We start from the raw sequence: 16,426 nt of genomic DNA on the forward strand, positions 1-16,426 counted from the left end.
ATATATATTTATCATAACATTCGACTTGTGCCCGTTTTTGACGCTCCCTTAACAAACCGAATGTTTCGTAATATGACAATCTTTTGTAAATCTTCCATTTTTTATGGAATTTAAGTTTTTCAGCAATAATTTTAATTAAAGCTTTAGAGTACCAAAAGGATGTTGATTGTCATATTTGACTGTTTTAACAGGAACCAAATCAGAGAATCGAATTAACGGTTTCGTAAAAAACATTTACGGCCTTAGTGATATCGCAGTCATTTAGCAAATCTAACCGGTCAATAGCAGCCAAAGCATTATCATTTGCGTTATAATGCGCTAGGTGACATAAGCGAATTGTACGAGGAGCATTAATTAAAGAACCACTCGTTAATACATTAAGTGATATATACAAAGCTGGATGATGAGGATCTTCATATACTGAAGGGGAACGGAACGGAGTTAAATTGCCTAAGATTTGTAAAATTTTAAAAATTATATAATGTACTAATCATTATCTTCGAAAGTGTTAGCTCTAAAAATGTTATTAGGCGTCATTTAAATAAGAATAAAAACTTGCTTGATAGAACTATTTATTAATATATAAATACACATTGTATATACCACATTTCATACATATAATTTATTACATGATCAGAATAGTCTGCTATTGAGTTCTCCAGGGGAGATTGGTTATCCTTCAAAGACGTTGACAATGGAAAAATAAAGTTTCGTAATATAATTATATATGTACGTACTGTGCAACAATTGTGAAGAATACTCCTGAGATCATTCGCAAGTAACGTTCGGAAACGAGCATTACATCTGTAAATACTTCACGAACATTGGCCACCTTGTAACGTTACAACTCCGAACATCGCTTCTAATAACATATGACTCAGTAATCAACATTCAGTTTTTTTAATTGATGCAAAAGATTATCTAAGGATAATCGTTTCTTGGCGGACCTTCTTGGTTACATTCTGAGACCATCCGTGGTAACTTTACGTTTAATTCATGACGTGTTCAAAGTTACTTTGTTGACTTTAATGTTGATAATGTTTATTCGCAATAAGAGTACAGTCACTTAAGGATATTCCCAAGCTGTATAGCTAGACTAACAAGTTATTATACATTTTCGCTTACTTAGATATTTCTAAAGCAAGATATTGCGCTCGATGGATTTTTAACTTGTCAAGTGAGTGATAGTGATATTTCCAGAATAAAAAAAAATCAATGTGATACACACACGAATTATCGTCAACGTGTCAAACACATTATGTGTAATGTAATGTTCTAATCAAATTTGTTAAATTACACGCGAATGCTCTTAGTGATAGCAATTTCAAGATCACACCTCGGAAATGATTATGAATATCGTTACAAATCTTAACGATGTAAATTTGACCTCATTCTAATAAGAAAGATTCTATTTTTAAATGGTAAAATTTTAAAAATAAATTTTTCACTAAAATAAAAACGAGAAGTGAAATCTTAATAATTAATAATTTAATAAGCACCATAATTAAAATTACAAAAATAATAATTGATGATAAATAATTTAAAAATTTCTAATTTTTTTTTTTAGAATGAGGTATATAATTGTATCAATAATTCAATTATATAGTTTTTACATGGTTTATAAAGGAGTTTCATACCTATTCTTTACAAACCACGTCTTCTGTATACTTTTGACAGAGATCATAGATGTGACTAGTATTTTTTCTCTTAGTACATAGCTTTTAAAATATTTCTAATTGTGATAACAGCTGTCAAAAGATATAGAATATGATTTAAATTTTAACGTGTATTAATAAACAAACATGATAGAATAACATACAAGCCAATTTCATCAGTTATAAAAAATATTAAAATTTCTTCAATTAACGGAGTCCATTTCGCAGAGTAAAAAGTATGGTTTAAACTTTCGCGATGTATATCCATTGTAGTATTAATAAAAATTTGATTGTTCGCGGGAATTTATTTTATAAAGTTATTTTTGATGATAATTTGATAAGAAATCAGTTTGTATGTATTCGAGTTCGCTCACATCGTATCATTTAAAGTAGTTCCAATGGTACATGACATTATTATGTAGAATTAACAATATTTTTCGATAAAATCTCTGCATAAATGTGAATAATTGTCAGATCACAAGACGAAACATGTATTAATGTACGTAACGTAAGTTTTTTTTTTATATATAAAACTAAAAATACATCGTAAGTAATCTATGGAGCCTATATTGCATTTAATACCTTACAACTAGAAGAACCAATCACTAGCCGATAAAAATGGCATAGCTACTGTTATTGCAATAACAAAAGGTCGTATGTAAATATATAAATACACATTGTTTAGTATAGTAGTAGTAGTCGTATGTTAATACGACCTTTTGTTACGTAGGTTATTGAGAATATAAAAACCAGACACAATCCGCTGAAAATATTTGCTTGCTGTTATGTTTACATTCGAGGAAAAACCAGGTCTTATAGGATCACTTTCGTGTCTGTCCGTCGTCACAGCCTATGTTCTCCGAATATCCAAAACATAGTTGAAATTTGAGTACCAAATTAGGTGGCCTCATAGCGAATGAATACCGTAATTAAAAATATTTTCTTTGTAATCATTTTCTCTCTGCTATTTTAAGTGATAGGTAACAACGCTCATAACTAAATAAAGACGTTTAAAAAAACTACAATATAACAATAGTTGCATAATAACTGTATGCAGTAAGGATTTAATTATAAATACAATGTTGCGACCCCTTGGCACTAACAGTAGCTATATACACGTACTTCAATTGAATTTGTATAAAACGTTAAGAATACATTTTAAAAGAATATCAATATAATTCTTAAGAAATATGCGTATCTCTTTTTAAAAATAATACTTCTCTTGTGAGAAATTACATTTTCTCGTATTAAAAAAATATATTTAATTTCACTTGTTAGGTTTTAGTGTGGGTCAAACCAAGCACTTTCACCCAATCGATTAGCAGAAATTTTGCACGTATTTTTGAAGCTTCTGCATGAATCAAATACTTTCAATTTCCAAAGCGCTGAATAAAGTCAAATTAATTTGACTTTAAGCTGAATTGTAATTGGTCGATAGCCGCTGATGACGCAATATGCGACCAATGGGCGCTCAGTATTTAGTCATCATAATTTCATAAGCTATTCTTAAAAAATATAATATGTCAAATACGTCCACCAATAAAAAAAATTAATTGTTTTTTTACTCTTCTATTTTGTACAAATTCAATTGAAATAAACAATACATAATTAGGCCTCGTTTATTCGATAGGAATGCTAAAAAGTAATGATAAAATAAACATTCACGACTTAATTTTTTTAAATAAATTTAAGATAAAATAATTATTTAAAACGTGTACCTTGCGATATTATTAAGAAATACACATATTTAATTACATTTTAATAATAATAAGTCTCACAATTTTCTTATTTCATATCATATCGTATTGTATTAGAAATGTATTTAAAACTTCATATATTTTATGTTTACACGTCATTTATTAACAATTCATTTATATATTTCTTAATACAACGCTGTATGTTTAAATCATTTTTAATGCATCAAAAGTAAAACAAAATAAAGTAAATATTCGGCGAATTCAATAGCGATTTTTTTATGATAAAATTCATCGTTTCATTTCTTTGATAATAATCTTATATAACTATTACATTTTCAAGTATAAAAGTGCCATTTAACCTATATACTTTTATATTAATAATATAGTCGTATCACCTTATGTACATACACGAACAATTGAATTATTATTTCTTATATACGACTGGACATAAGATTTTTTTTTTTTTTTGATTTTTCGTTTTAATTTATTTATGTAAAATCTGTTCTTTATATATAAAACACCTTTGCCTTCATAGATGTTTCTATTTTAAAAAAATATTTTTTTTTTTTTAAGAATTATGAGTTTTTTTCCTCTTACCAATATTTAATTCATTCATGTGGTCTTTGTGTGTGTTTTATCATGAAACATTTAAAAATGTCAGTGCTAATAATGAAGACATACTAATATAATGAAAAGACAGGTGCACACGTATTGTATGTGTGAAAAATAAGGATTATTTTTGTCTATAGGATAGTATTAGAGATAGCAACATTATAATTCGTTCATAAATTTAAAAACTATTTACCCGATAGGCATTAACGGTGGAGGTTAAAATTTACAAAGTGTAGTTGCCGACAAAAAACTCCAATCGAAGTATGGTGACTACCAATAAACCAGTCGTGGTTTACAGTTACAGTTTCAAACTAGAATCGTCTAGCAGGGAATATTATCGGTGCGCGCATACTGGCCGTATTCTTTGCTTAAATAAGGATTGAGGTGTGATTGGATGAATCATGACCATACGGCGTACGTGAACGCAATGCAGGAGGTGTTTTATGTCCGCGAGCGCTGCAAGAGCGACAGTTCGCCGCGGGACGGGAAGCGCAGTCGCGCGAGTGCTGTAGCGCTGCAGTGGGCCGTGCGCCGCTACTTGCGTCGCTCCCTGGAGCGCTGCAGCTGCTGCAGGCGGTCGTGCTGGCGCGCGATGTGCTCGTTGAGCGCGGCCACGTGCTCGGTGAGCACGCCCAGCTGCTGCTCGTAGTTGCGAGACGTCGACTGAAGCTCCTCTTCCTGTGAGGAAATGAAATTGAACTTTGATTATATAGTAAATTTTGATTTTCTTCTGACCGATATAATTTGGGAGTCTGGCCAAATTCACGAGAGGTATTATAGTGCACAAGTGTGTGTGTGCAAAAATAAATACTCTCTTCGCCTATTCCGATGGCACAGGATATCCGAGCGGAGGACAGACGGCTCTACGTGCTGTGCGACGCATATGAGTGAAACAATCATCCCCCAAACTGCTACTAAATATTTCTTGACAAAAAACCTCTAAAATAATTGATGGCCGATCTCAGAGGTACAAACCCAGGCCCAGTACCCAGGCCCTTAGTATATGCAAACGATAGTAAGTTCAGTCAATAGTGAATCATATGAACGAGATGGAAATTGTATTCTTTATTATTATATAAATAGTAGTTAAACAAATATATTTGAATTTATTTAAATAGTTCGTCTATCCCTATTCCACAAGTATATAACTCGGTAATGTACGATGGTGTCCGATGTGCTAGTTTGTATATAGATAACGACTCACCAGCCTGCTGATCGTGTTGTGTTTCTCTTGTAAGGTATGCGCATTTTCTTCCTTTTCACGCTCCATTACATCGAACCGTAATCGAAGCATTTCGCACTATATAATAAATAAAAAGCACATTATACACCTATATACATGCGATAATTACCGATATTTCGTGAAAGCTTCTTCGAAGTTATATGAATATATTAATTTATGAATGCTAGCATAACATACCCATAATATGATTTTAAAAATAGTAATTAACAACAAAATATTTTTTTAATAGTATAACTTGATATCGACGCATACACCTTTCTTTCGGATTGTGCATTTTGAGATTGGGAGCCACATAAGGGGCTCAAGGGAAACGAAGCGTCGACGGGACGTAACGAACGAGGGTTGCAGTTACGCAAAGCCCAGGCGAGTACCTCCTGCAGGTAGTGGTCGGTCTTCCCCTGCAGCAGCTCGGCGCGCGCGGCGGCGGCGGCGAGGCGGCGCCGGAAGTGCGTCGCCACGCGCTCCTCGCGCGCCTGCAGCTCGCGCGCCAGCAGCAGCGGACACGCCAGCGCGCCCAGCAGCCCCGACACCACGCCGCCCGCGTCTGCCGGCACGCACACACCTGCGTCTAACTCCATCCAAACTGACAATCCTCAAGCAGTGATGCCAACTTGCGGGTTTTCCCCCCAAATTTGGGGGGAAACAAGGTGTCCAGGGTTTTTTTAGGGGGTCTATTATTCAAGTTTTTTTTCCTTAAAAAAACGTACGACTCTATACAATTTATTTTAAGCCTTCAACGCAAGTAACAAACCAAATATAAATTCCGTGGCTAAAACTGAAAAAGCGTGGCTATAACTGAAATATCAAAAAACTATAATATATCGAGATTGAAATAATAGCTCAACGGTCAGCGTGCTTGTACAACACGTAGGAAGCCCGGGCTTCGATTTCTGGTCACTGAATGAAAAATAAAAATCGTTTAATTTCATTGTTATCATCATTAATATTATTAGGTCATTAATTAATGTATGTAAATGTGTAAAATGCACTCACATAAATACAACAGCTATTTTTTTTTTATAGAATAGGAATACGGACGAGCATATGGGCCACCTGATGGTAAGTGGTCACCAACGCCCTTAGACATTGACATTGTAAGAAATGTCAACCATCGCCTACATAGCCAATGCGCCACCAACCTTGGAAACTAAGATTTTATGTCCCTTGTGCCTGTAATTACACTGGCTCACTCACCCTTCAAACCAGAACACAACAACACCAAGTACTGCTGTTTTGCGGTAGAATATCTGATAAGTGGGTGATACCTACCCAGACGAGCTTGCACAAAGCCCTACCACCAGTACACATACTACTTGAATGTATTTTTAATTTGTATTTGAAATTACCTCTCAAACCGAATGTGCAACAAAAAAATTTAGGGGTTCTTAATCAATATTTAGAGGAATTTGAAGTTGGTCCTAGGAGGAATATTCTGTAGAAGTTGGCATCACTGTCCTGTAGCGCAATGGTTTATCCAGCAGGGCCGACTAGCGGTGTAAAAACTCAAGTTCGATCCTAACCCCCTGAGCAGGAGTCCCGGAATTATTTTGAGTGACCTTTCGAAATTTTATATATCTTTGTACTTATTCCTCTAATCTAATAATATGCTAATAATTATAACAATTGTACAACCATAAATTTCTAAAAGCAAGTTACGTACAAAAATCCACACTAATTAATAAACAAGTAACAATGTCTCGCGAGCATCGACGCGAGTTTGCCGAGGCATTGCTAGCGGCGGACCACTAGTATCTCAGTTCTAAAAGGTCAGATCACATTCCGATTGCGCGAGATTATAACAGTTTATGGAACTCACCGACAGAGGTCTCACTGAAGCTATTAAAGTCACCCGAGTCGTGCGTCTCCCCTCTCCTCTTCTGGGCGGCGGATACGTGTTTACTTATCTCTAGTTTAAGGCTTTCATTCTCCATTTCGAGCAACTCGTATTCCATACGAAGTTTTTGATTTTCCTACAAATATGTCCAATAAATATATAACTAAGATTCAATTCTAAATTTCTATTAAATTCTGATAAAAATATTAGAAATACTTTTATAAATTAAAAAACTACAGATAAAAAAGTATTTAAAATTATAAGAAAAGACAAAAACAATTTACATATTGAATATAAATGAAATTTTGCTATCATTTCAATATCTCATGGAAGGTTTAAAAGGTATTTTAATTTACATTTCTATATACAATATTTAAATTCACTTTAATATGTTTATTACCTGTTCTAAAGTATGAGCTTTTGTACTAAGTTGCTCGTTAATATTCAAATCATCTACAGAACTAAGGGCATCTTCACTGCCCACCTGAAAATATTACACTTTGTATTTTAATATTCAATATTCACAATGTTAGTTAGTTTTCATAACAAAGTTAAGTGACTTATCAATTTAATTATCATACCAAAGTTACCTCAGGAACTAATAACTTTTGCATACTTTAGATACATTTTTATTTGCATATGTAACTAAGCTCATTATGTTAGAAGAAAATATAATTAATCATAATATCTTTAACCTAAACAAAATGGCTATGGTGTCGTATTGCTAAAGGCCGGAAGGTGACTAGGTATTTAGTAGCTACGCAAGAGAAGGATTATAGTAAAAAGTGTGTAACCATTGGTGCACGACTATGAGATTAAGTGAATAATTCGTTCACTTTCACGATGGGCCGGGAAACATTAAAATAACTATTATAAGTATATTTTTGAATGATGTAAAATAAATAAATTAAATAATATCCTGGGACATTATTCACACACGGCCATCTAATCCCAAATTAAGCAGAGCTCGTGCTATGGAAACCAGGCAACTGATATGATATACTACATATACTACTTTTCTTTTGTAAATACATACTTATATAGATAATTACACCCAGACTCAGAACAAACAGACATATTCATGCTCACAAATGTCTGTCCTGGGTGGGAATCGAACCCACAAGCTTTGGCTTGAAAGGCAAGTATCTACCAACCACGCCAACTGGCTCGTCAAAAAAATAGTAACTACAGTGCTTTGTACTGTTTCTTTCAATAGAATCTACATTCCAAATGTGAAATCTCTTCGTTCAATTTTACCTTTTTACCATTTCAAAAGTTCTTACAAGAGTCTACTCAAATATAGTATATTTTGACTTAACAATAAATAAATAAATAAATTGTGGAACCAACCAAGCTTCCACCTTCCGACAGAAAATCTCCATTACAACTTGCCGCTTGGCTGCTGGTTTGTGGCTTGGTTGTTACACCTAGCCGGTCCTTTTGAGCCTCTTCCAATGCGAACTGGAGTTCCTGATTTTTATTCTTTAATTTAGCAATCTCACATCTATACTTGCTTTCACTCTCACTAATGTGCTTCTGGTAGTCATCGATTGAAGCTTGGAGTTGAGATACTTCAAAAGTCTTATCTGAAAGCTGTTTACATATTGTGTTTATAAATGTTGTTGGAGGGTGTGTAGTTAAACATGTATTTCTCTCTTTTTGTCATTATTGATTTGTCATTGAAAGAAAAAGACAAAGTATTGTTTAACCAATCCACAATACTAACAACAACACAACATTCACAGTTAAACCTTTAGTTGTTTGAAACTTTTAAGCCAAATTTAATCTGAATTATTTTAATATTAATGTTTACACATATATAGTAATTTTAATCAATTATGATTTATAAAAACTGTGTATGTAAGAAATATGTATAGAGAAGCATTGTAAAAAACTTAATCTGAAAAATGTACACAAATTTAGCCTATAGTATAATTTTTGTAAAGATTATTTATTCAAACATATGAACTAACTATCTTTGAGAAAATCTACTATGGATATTGTTTTTATTTAATTCTGGTTCTGGTTTATATAAAATCGCTGTACCTGTGATGCATACTGAGCATTTTCAATTATCTTTTTCTGAAGCTCTTCTTGCAGGAGGCCTGAGTCGAGTGGGGATGCTTGGCTTGTTGTTGCCTGCTTCTCGTCTCCTTTACTTTTAGATTTCTTTGTTAACTTATTCTATAAAAATATATGTTTCATTAGAATATGTGAACTTAATAAAGGTATGGTCTACTGCTTTATGTGTATGGACCCATAATATTCAATAGGTATATAAATTTTTTCAGCTAAGCTACTGTTGTAAGATCTTAGGGGTGACAAGTAAGAGAAGAAAAGCCACAAATAGCTCGGATTGGAGAGTTTTACCAGACCAGGTTAAGGCCCACCCGCGGTTGTAACGCCTCAGATGATGATGATACTGTTGTTAGGAGTTCTTTAAAAATTTTACAATAAATAGTGTATTGAACTTGGGAGATTTCACAATCAGGTGAATAGACAGAGTTTAAATTATTTTCATATTTTAATTCACAGAATTTCGTTAGAACCCCATTATGAATGCAAATTTGTTCCCTTTATTTAAATAAAAAAAATAAACATAAACTTATAATGATTCATAAATCTAAAAGAAAGAAGATGTTGAAAGAAACAAATTGAACAAAAGAAAAGCACACAAATAATAGTTTGTATGACTTTTTTAAAATACAAATATTTGTTAATTAATCAGATTAGATATTCCATCAGATAGTTTTCATAAATTGATTTAACTTGTTAATAATTTTTAATTACTATATTATTCGTAACTTTTTAATATACCTGAAGAAGATCAAGTTCATCTTGAAGGACGGAAACGCGCCGCGTCAACTGCTGGTTCCTAAACGTTAATGAATCTATCTCTAATTCTCCTTTCCTTAGCGACTTCTCTTTATCTTTTAAGACTTCCCGTAATTCATTTGACTTTGCTTGTTCGTCTAGGACACCCTTCTTTAATACTTTCACGTGAACTCTCAACTGTGAACGGAAACAGTAAATTAACACCAATTGCCGAGTCGAGTACTCTACTGTTAAGATAAGTATATACCTTAGAATACTCTGCAGCTAATTTTTGATATTTGGCCTGAATATCACCAGAAGGCAGCCCCTCCATGACTAGGTTTCAAGAGGTCATAACTCTTTCTGGTTATACTTTAATTGTTTATTTGTTAAATTCAGTACCGTATCGAACACCCACTTTCGTGTGAAAATGACAGTCCAATTTGACAAATAACTGACGTTTATAAAAAAAACAATGCTGGCTTGGATACTTGTAACATATTAGCAATCCGTACGTAAACCGCGTTTAATAAAAAATACTTTGCATGGTTTCAGATAATAATATATTATGACATTTACATATACATATATGGTGATATTTTTATGATAAATTTAAGTTTATTAAAAATACTGCTAAGTAAAAATACCTATATTTTTAATTAATCAAGTCATAACTATAATCTAGACAGTTCGTGATCAACTAAACATTAAGATTGATTTACATATGTAAAAAAACAAGTTTAATTAATTTATTATTTTCGAATTTGAATTCATTTTTAAAAGGAAGACATGATTTTTGAATTAAAAATATATTTTTAATATGTAGTATATTTTGATAAAATATACTTTGGTAATATCAGGAAAAGGTTGACTGCAATTACTATATTAAACGGGGAATTTTGTAAAGTCAACTGCAGTGCGATTGTTTAGCATTATCATTGGCAGTGCAGCACTACTAAATACAATTACCTGGCAACATTGTCTCTGTTGATGTGTCGTGATTGTCCGATCTAAAATATCAATATTTTGGAATTTATGAAAGAAAAATAATAATTAACTAGTTATATTCTGTACTTATTTACTATTTAACTTATTTTATAAATTTATGTCAAAGCATGGACGACAGGTAAGGTTCTGACTCACAGTAGAATATTCTATCGCAACAGGTAAAACTTAAGTCGGAACAAAGTAAATTATGATGAAACTGTGTGAATAATCCACAGGAACATGGAAACGAGCAGCTCCACTTTTACTGAAGTCTCAAGCGACCATTCCAAGAGTATTATACACATAGACGTGGATTGTTTTTACGCTCAAGTAGAGATGGTGCGGAAACCAGAACTGCGATCCCTTCCACTAGGAATTCAACAGAAAAACATCGTTGTGACCAGTAATTATGAAGCTAGGAAGTTCGGTATACGAAAATGCATGCTCGTTTCAGACGCATTGAAAATATGTCCAAACTTAAAGTTAGTCAGTGGTGAAGACTTGCACGACTACAGGGCCGCCTCGAATAAAATATTCACTTTACTTCAAACTTGGAAATGTCCAGTTGAAAAACTAGGCATGGATGAAAATTTTATTGATGTCACAAACTTAGTACAGGAAAAATTAAAAAGTATAAATGTAACAAGCATCACACTATCTGGTCATGTATACTCTGAACCAAGCACAGAGTGTATCTGTGGCTGCCATACGAGATTAAAAGTAGCATCACAAATAGCCAGTGAGATGAGACACAAAATTTATGATGAGTTAGGTTTTACAACTTGTGCTGGAATAGCTCATAATAAACTTTTGGCTAAACTAGTTTGTCCATTTAAAAAGCCAAATGACCAAACAACTGTATTTCCTGAACATGGGGCTACTTTTATGACTACATTACAAAGTGTTCGTTCAATACCAAGTATTGGCTCAAAGACTACTGAAGCTCTCATTTCTCAAAAGATAATTACAGTGAGTGACCTGCAAGAAGTTTCTTTAGATGTTCTAAAGAAGCATTTTAGTGGTGACATGGCGGTTAGATTGAAAAGTTTAAGTGTAGGTGAAGATAATACTCCAGTGAAGCAATCAGGAAGACCACAGAGCATAGGTTTAGAAGATAGCTTTAAGACTGTCAGTGTAAAAAGTGAAGTTGAGGAGAAATTTGGGGCACTCTTACAGAGGTTGCTAATATTAGTAAGGGAAGATGGACGCATTCCAGTTTCACTTAGAGTAACATTAAGAAAGAAAGATGTAAAAAGGTTGAGTAGTCACAGAGAGTCCAGACAAAGTCAAGTATCACCATCAATTTTTACAATTACCAGTGGTACACTGACAGTAACTGAAGCCGGCCAACAAAAACTGATGAGCATAATAATGAGACTGTTCAATAAACTCATTGATTTATCCAAACCATTCCATTTAACTTTAGTAGGACTGGCATTTACAAAATTTCAAGAGCGTATGACTGGTAGAAGTTCAATTGTCAACTATTTAATGAATGATATATCTGTCCAGTCAGTTCTCAATATACAGAATGACTGTGACACATCAGCTTCCTCGATGGACTACTCAGCCGCATCTCCCAGTAGTAGTACAACAACTGATCTTTCAGACGGTGAAGTGGAACCATCACCTAAAAAGCCCAAAAAAGTCAATTGGATAGCAAAGAGAAGGTGTTTGTCAAAAGAAGAGGTTGCATCACCAAGTAAGTTGAAAGTTGGTGAGCTCAGGCTTAATTCAAAGGAACTGGAAAAAGTATCAGAACTCCGGTTGAGTTCAAGAGACAGGTCTCTCACACCTCGAGCAAGCCCTGCAAAAGATAATCTCTCAGACACCTCAGACACTATGAAGGATGTGGCAGAAGGAACTAATTGTGATGACTGTCCAAGTTATGTTGATAAAGAAGTATTTAGTGCTCTTCCCGATGAGATGCAACAGGAACTAAAAGCCATGTGGAAAAATCCCTCAAGCTCAGAGGTGCCCAGAAGTAGCCCCAGAAACTTGAACAAAGCGAAACCTAACACAATCTTGAAATATTTTGTTCCACACAAATAGTATTAGTAAGATTTTATCTTGTTAATTATTTTAAGTGATAAGTGAATGGTTTCTATTTTTTCAAATCATACAATTTTTATTACACTGATCAAATACATGTTTATGTTATAAAAATATTTTTATTTATACCTTATTTATAGGGTTTTAAGTTAAAAGCATGAGTACACAACTGGGCATATCATTTAATATTTATATTTTTTACAGCATCTGTAACCATAGAAGATAAATCTGCTAATTTGTGCACTCTATTTACATCTACCAGAAGGGTCTCTGCCAACTTAGTATATGAAACAACATCCATGTTAAGTTGTAATCGAATTTTATCCCCATCTGTGATGCCCGAGTTGTCATTAGTCTGAGAAGAGGCCATATCTCGAATTTGCTTTAGTCTTCTTAAAGATTCTTCAGTTCTTTGCACAGACACTAACACATCTTCAACATATTTATAATATCTAGAAAAAAATATTAATATATCAATTAAATATAATGAATTGATTAAAGTAAAATTAAAAAAGATATACTATAAGATACTTACGAAATAGTCATAACATTGAATAACATATTATATAGTTCAACTAAAAATAAGTTATCAAGTCTCTTAGAAGCATCCTCACTGAATTCTTGCATTGATCTCGCTATAACATCTATATAATTACAAGGCTTTGTTGGTATGCTACGGTTCGTCTTTCTATATAATCTTGGTATGTCACTAACTTGTTTTAACTGTACATTGAAATACTCAAATAATTCATTAACTATACATTCGCTTATTTTAACTTTTGTTCCTTGTAACAATTCTTCAGTTGGTTTTAAGCTTTCTCTTACTAATTCTACACATCTATTTGGCATCTTGCTTTCAACAATTACTAGCAATTTAGCTAATTGTTGTGCCAATGTGGAAGTATCGAGATATAAGAATATACAGTTGTCAATTAAACTTTTGTTAATACCTGTTGATTCCAGTTTAGGGGAAACAGTTTGCTGAAAAGATTAACCATCATTTATCTACACTCATATTGCAAATTAAAGGAACTAATTTAAAAATATATTTTTTATACAGCCATATTATGAATGAGAATGGTTATAGACTATATATATATCACTTTAAAACCCATGAGGGTGGAATAGTGGTGTTTAACATACTTGTAACCTGCAGAGCATCTAGTTATTAATTAAGTTTAACTTACTTCAGAACAAATGCTAGTTATCCATGTAGCATATCTGCACAACAATTGAAGTGATAGCTTCCAGAACTTGTGAGCTAAAGCCTCAATGAAGATACCGTCCGACCAGCAGTCTTGGAGAGCTTTCCAACACTTGTGTGTTTCAAGTAAAATGAAGTCATCATTCTTTTGTAATGTTGGACTTGATTTAAGTGATGCTTCAAAACTGCCTGTTAGAAAATATTTTATGTAAAAAACTCTAAATTATGGTAACAGTATGACAAAATTCGTTTTAAATTGGATATATTAGTTGTAGTAAAAAAATTAAATATCTGTTGCAATTTAAATAGCTACCTGCTATTTCCTGAAATCGAATCTGGAAATATACTGGCAAATTCCACCTCCTAAGAAAACTTTTAAACTCATGAGTTTCATGGAACAGTTGAACCATTTCTTTTGTTGAACAGTATTCTTCTAATTGGGTAATGAAATGCATACTTTCACTATATCTCCTATAAAACAGCTGTGGGTTACCAGGTGCAAAAATTGATGCTAAGTTAACCTCTAAACGGTTTTCTACTTCACACCAAAAACAATTTACTAAAAATTTATATTTTTTTGCAAGAAATGTTAATTTGGAATGTTGAGTGACAACAATAAATAAATTTAATTTGCTGTCTAATAATGACAATATATTTCTATACACTCCTTGTAAGCCATCTTTATTTCTTTGTAATGCAGGTTCATTTATTATGTCTTGTAAAAGTGGAGCCACTGCTTGTTTTCTTATTAACATTTCTGTTTCAGTGACTCTGTCTAATGTTGTTAAAGTCAACAGTGTTCTAAGTAAATATTCTTCATTATTATCATTCCAAAACTGAAAGAGCAAATCATTTAGAATTTGAATTAGTTTTCTTCCTACTTCGTTGTACTGTTTTTTTTGCTCTGGTTTTACAAGACTATCACATTTTGATATTGAATACTTGAGCTGGTTGTATTGCATTGCAGCCCTATCGGCAATGATAATTTGCTCATATTTTCTTTTATCAAATATTTCCTTCAAAATGTTTTCTAGTACTGTAAGGCAATTTAAAGTCTGACTGTAATATTTAAGTAGCTGTTTTTTCTTAATCAAGGCATGCCGTTGGCTAAGCCACAATGACAATTCTTTCATAGCATCTTCCAAACATTGCTTTACATTCTGCAATGAAAATAATTTTATTACTGTTATATATATGTATACATACATATTTATTGATCATAACAATTGTACTATAAACGATTGTATATGGTTTTATTAAAAATATATAAGGTTTGAAAATAACTTACTATAACTTCATCATTCAATTGACCCAATGGCACTTGTATTTTTACGATTGTTTTATCGAAACCAATTAGTGTAGCACACAAGTTTACGAAATTTGCATAGTCCTTATTAATAAGTTCTATCATTGCTAACCTAAGTACTTTTAAATAGACACCTAGGTCATCGCGCATAGTTTCCAAGGATGCAACATCTTGATGGTCTGAGAGGAAATTATCCACCGAAAAGCTCGTCTGAAATTTATCATACCACATAAATTATAATAACATGAAGTACATAATTGTTATACAGGTTTAAATAAGTAATAAATGGGAGATACCTTGACGAAGTCATTACGATCAAAACATAAGCCCCTCGGGGCCGGTGGTAATGTAAAATCGTTACTTTCGTTATCCATGTCCATGTATATTGTTTTTAAGGCACCATTATTATTAGGAACGGGTTAACAAATTATTTATCTATTGAAATCGCCCCTGCACTCGGGAATCATTTTGACGTATATTGACGTCAGCCTGACATTTAACACGTCAGGAATAGTTCGGAATTCGGATGTAATCATTACTTTAAGTAAGACATAAATTAACATAACACAATTGGACAAAAAAATATACAAACAATAATATTTTTATTATTAAAGTATCAATTTATAGTAAAACCAGTAAATATCATAAATTAAATCATGAGAATACATAAATTATAGTAAATCATGATTATCGCTATTCAATGACATCTTAAATAATATATTCAACGTGGAGTATATTTTAAACTCATGTTATAAAATTTACTTTGACTAAAAATTCCAAAGAAACTGCAATTTCTAAGCTAGTATTGTTTAAAACAATAATTGTATGCAATTACGAATAAATAAAATCGTAATTGACAATAATCAAAACTTAAATACAAAATAGTAGCCAATCATACGCGTTTTAACATAGATAACAATAGTGTAAATTACCAACCAAGAACATATAAACGACATCAATTAGGGTATTATTTACAAAATTATCCTAATGACATAATCATACGATAATAAGTCTTTTGTTTC

The 16,426-nt window shown here is 32.6% G+C and overlaps 3 protein-coding genes across 3 annotated transcripts; 1 reads left to right on the top strand and 2 right to left on the bottom strand.

The window, feature by feature from the left end:
- Positions 1-561: 561 nt before the first annotated feature.
- LOC126775981 (protein phosphatase 1 regulatory subunit 21) lies at positions 562-10,286 on the bottom strand. The gene is made up of 9 exons (XM_050498226.1): positions 10,124-10,286; positions 9,859-10,053; positions 9,088-9,225; positions 8,392-8,634; positions 7,442-7,525; positions 7,024-7,177; positions 5,579-5,751; positions 5,169-5,264; positions 562-4,642 (listed from the first exon to the last, which is right to left on the bottom strand). Exons 1-9 carry the CDS (start codon positions 10,187-10,189, stop codon positions 4,499-4,501), a joined length of 1,293 nt encoding a protein of 430 aa, XP_050354183.1. The 5' UTR covers positions 10,190-10,286; the 3' UTR covers positions 562-4,498.
- A 539-nt stretch (positions 10,287-10,825) lies between these two features.
- LOC126775965 (DNA polymerase iota) lies at positions 10,826-13,024 on the top strand. Its single transcript, XM_050498200.1, has 2 exons — positions 10,826-10,981; positions 11,079-13,024. The coding sequence occupies exons 1-2, from the start codon at positions 10,971-10,973 to the stop codon at positions 12,892-12,894; spliced, it is 1,827 nt and encodes a 608-aa protein (XP_050354157.1). The 5' UTR covers positions 10,826-10,970; the 3' UTR covers positions 12,895-13,024.
- A 32-nt stretch (positions 13,025-13,056) lies between these two features.
- Positions 13,057-15,882, bottom strand: LOC126775957 (conserved oligomeric Golgi complex subunit 2). Its single transcript, XM_050498182.1, has 6 exons — positions 15,701-15,882; positions 15,387-15,614; positions 14,412-15,258; positions 14,082-14,287; positions 13,430-13,875; positions 13,057-13,346 (listed from the first exon to the last, which is right to left on the bottom strand). The coding sequence occupies exons 1-6, from the start codon at positions 15,782-15,784 to the stop codon at positions 13,073-13,075; spliced, it is 2,085 nt and encodes a 694-aa protein (XP_050354139.1). The 5' UTR covers positions 15,785-15,882; the 3' UTR covers positions 13,057-13,072.
- Between the last annotated feature and the right edge of the window lie 544 nt (positions 15,883-16,426).

Source organism: Nymphalis io, chromosome 19, assembly GCF_905147045.1.
Source record: "Nymphalis io chromosome 19, ilAglIoxx1.1, whole genome shotgun sequence".
Lineage (NCBI taxonomy): Eukaryota > Metazoa > Arthropoda > Insecta > Lepidoptera > Nymphalidae > Nymphalis > Nymphalis io.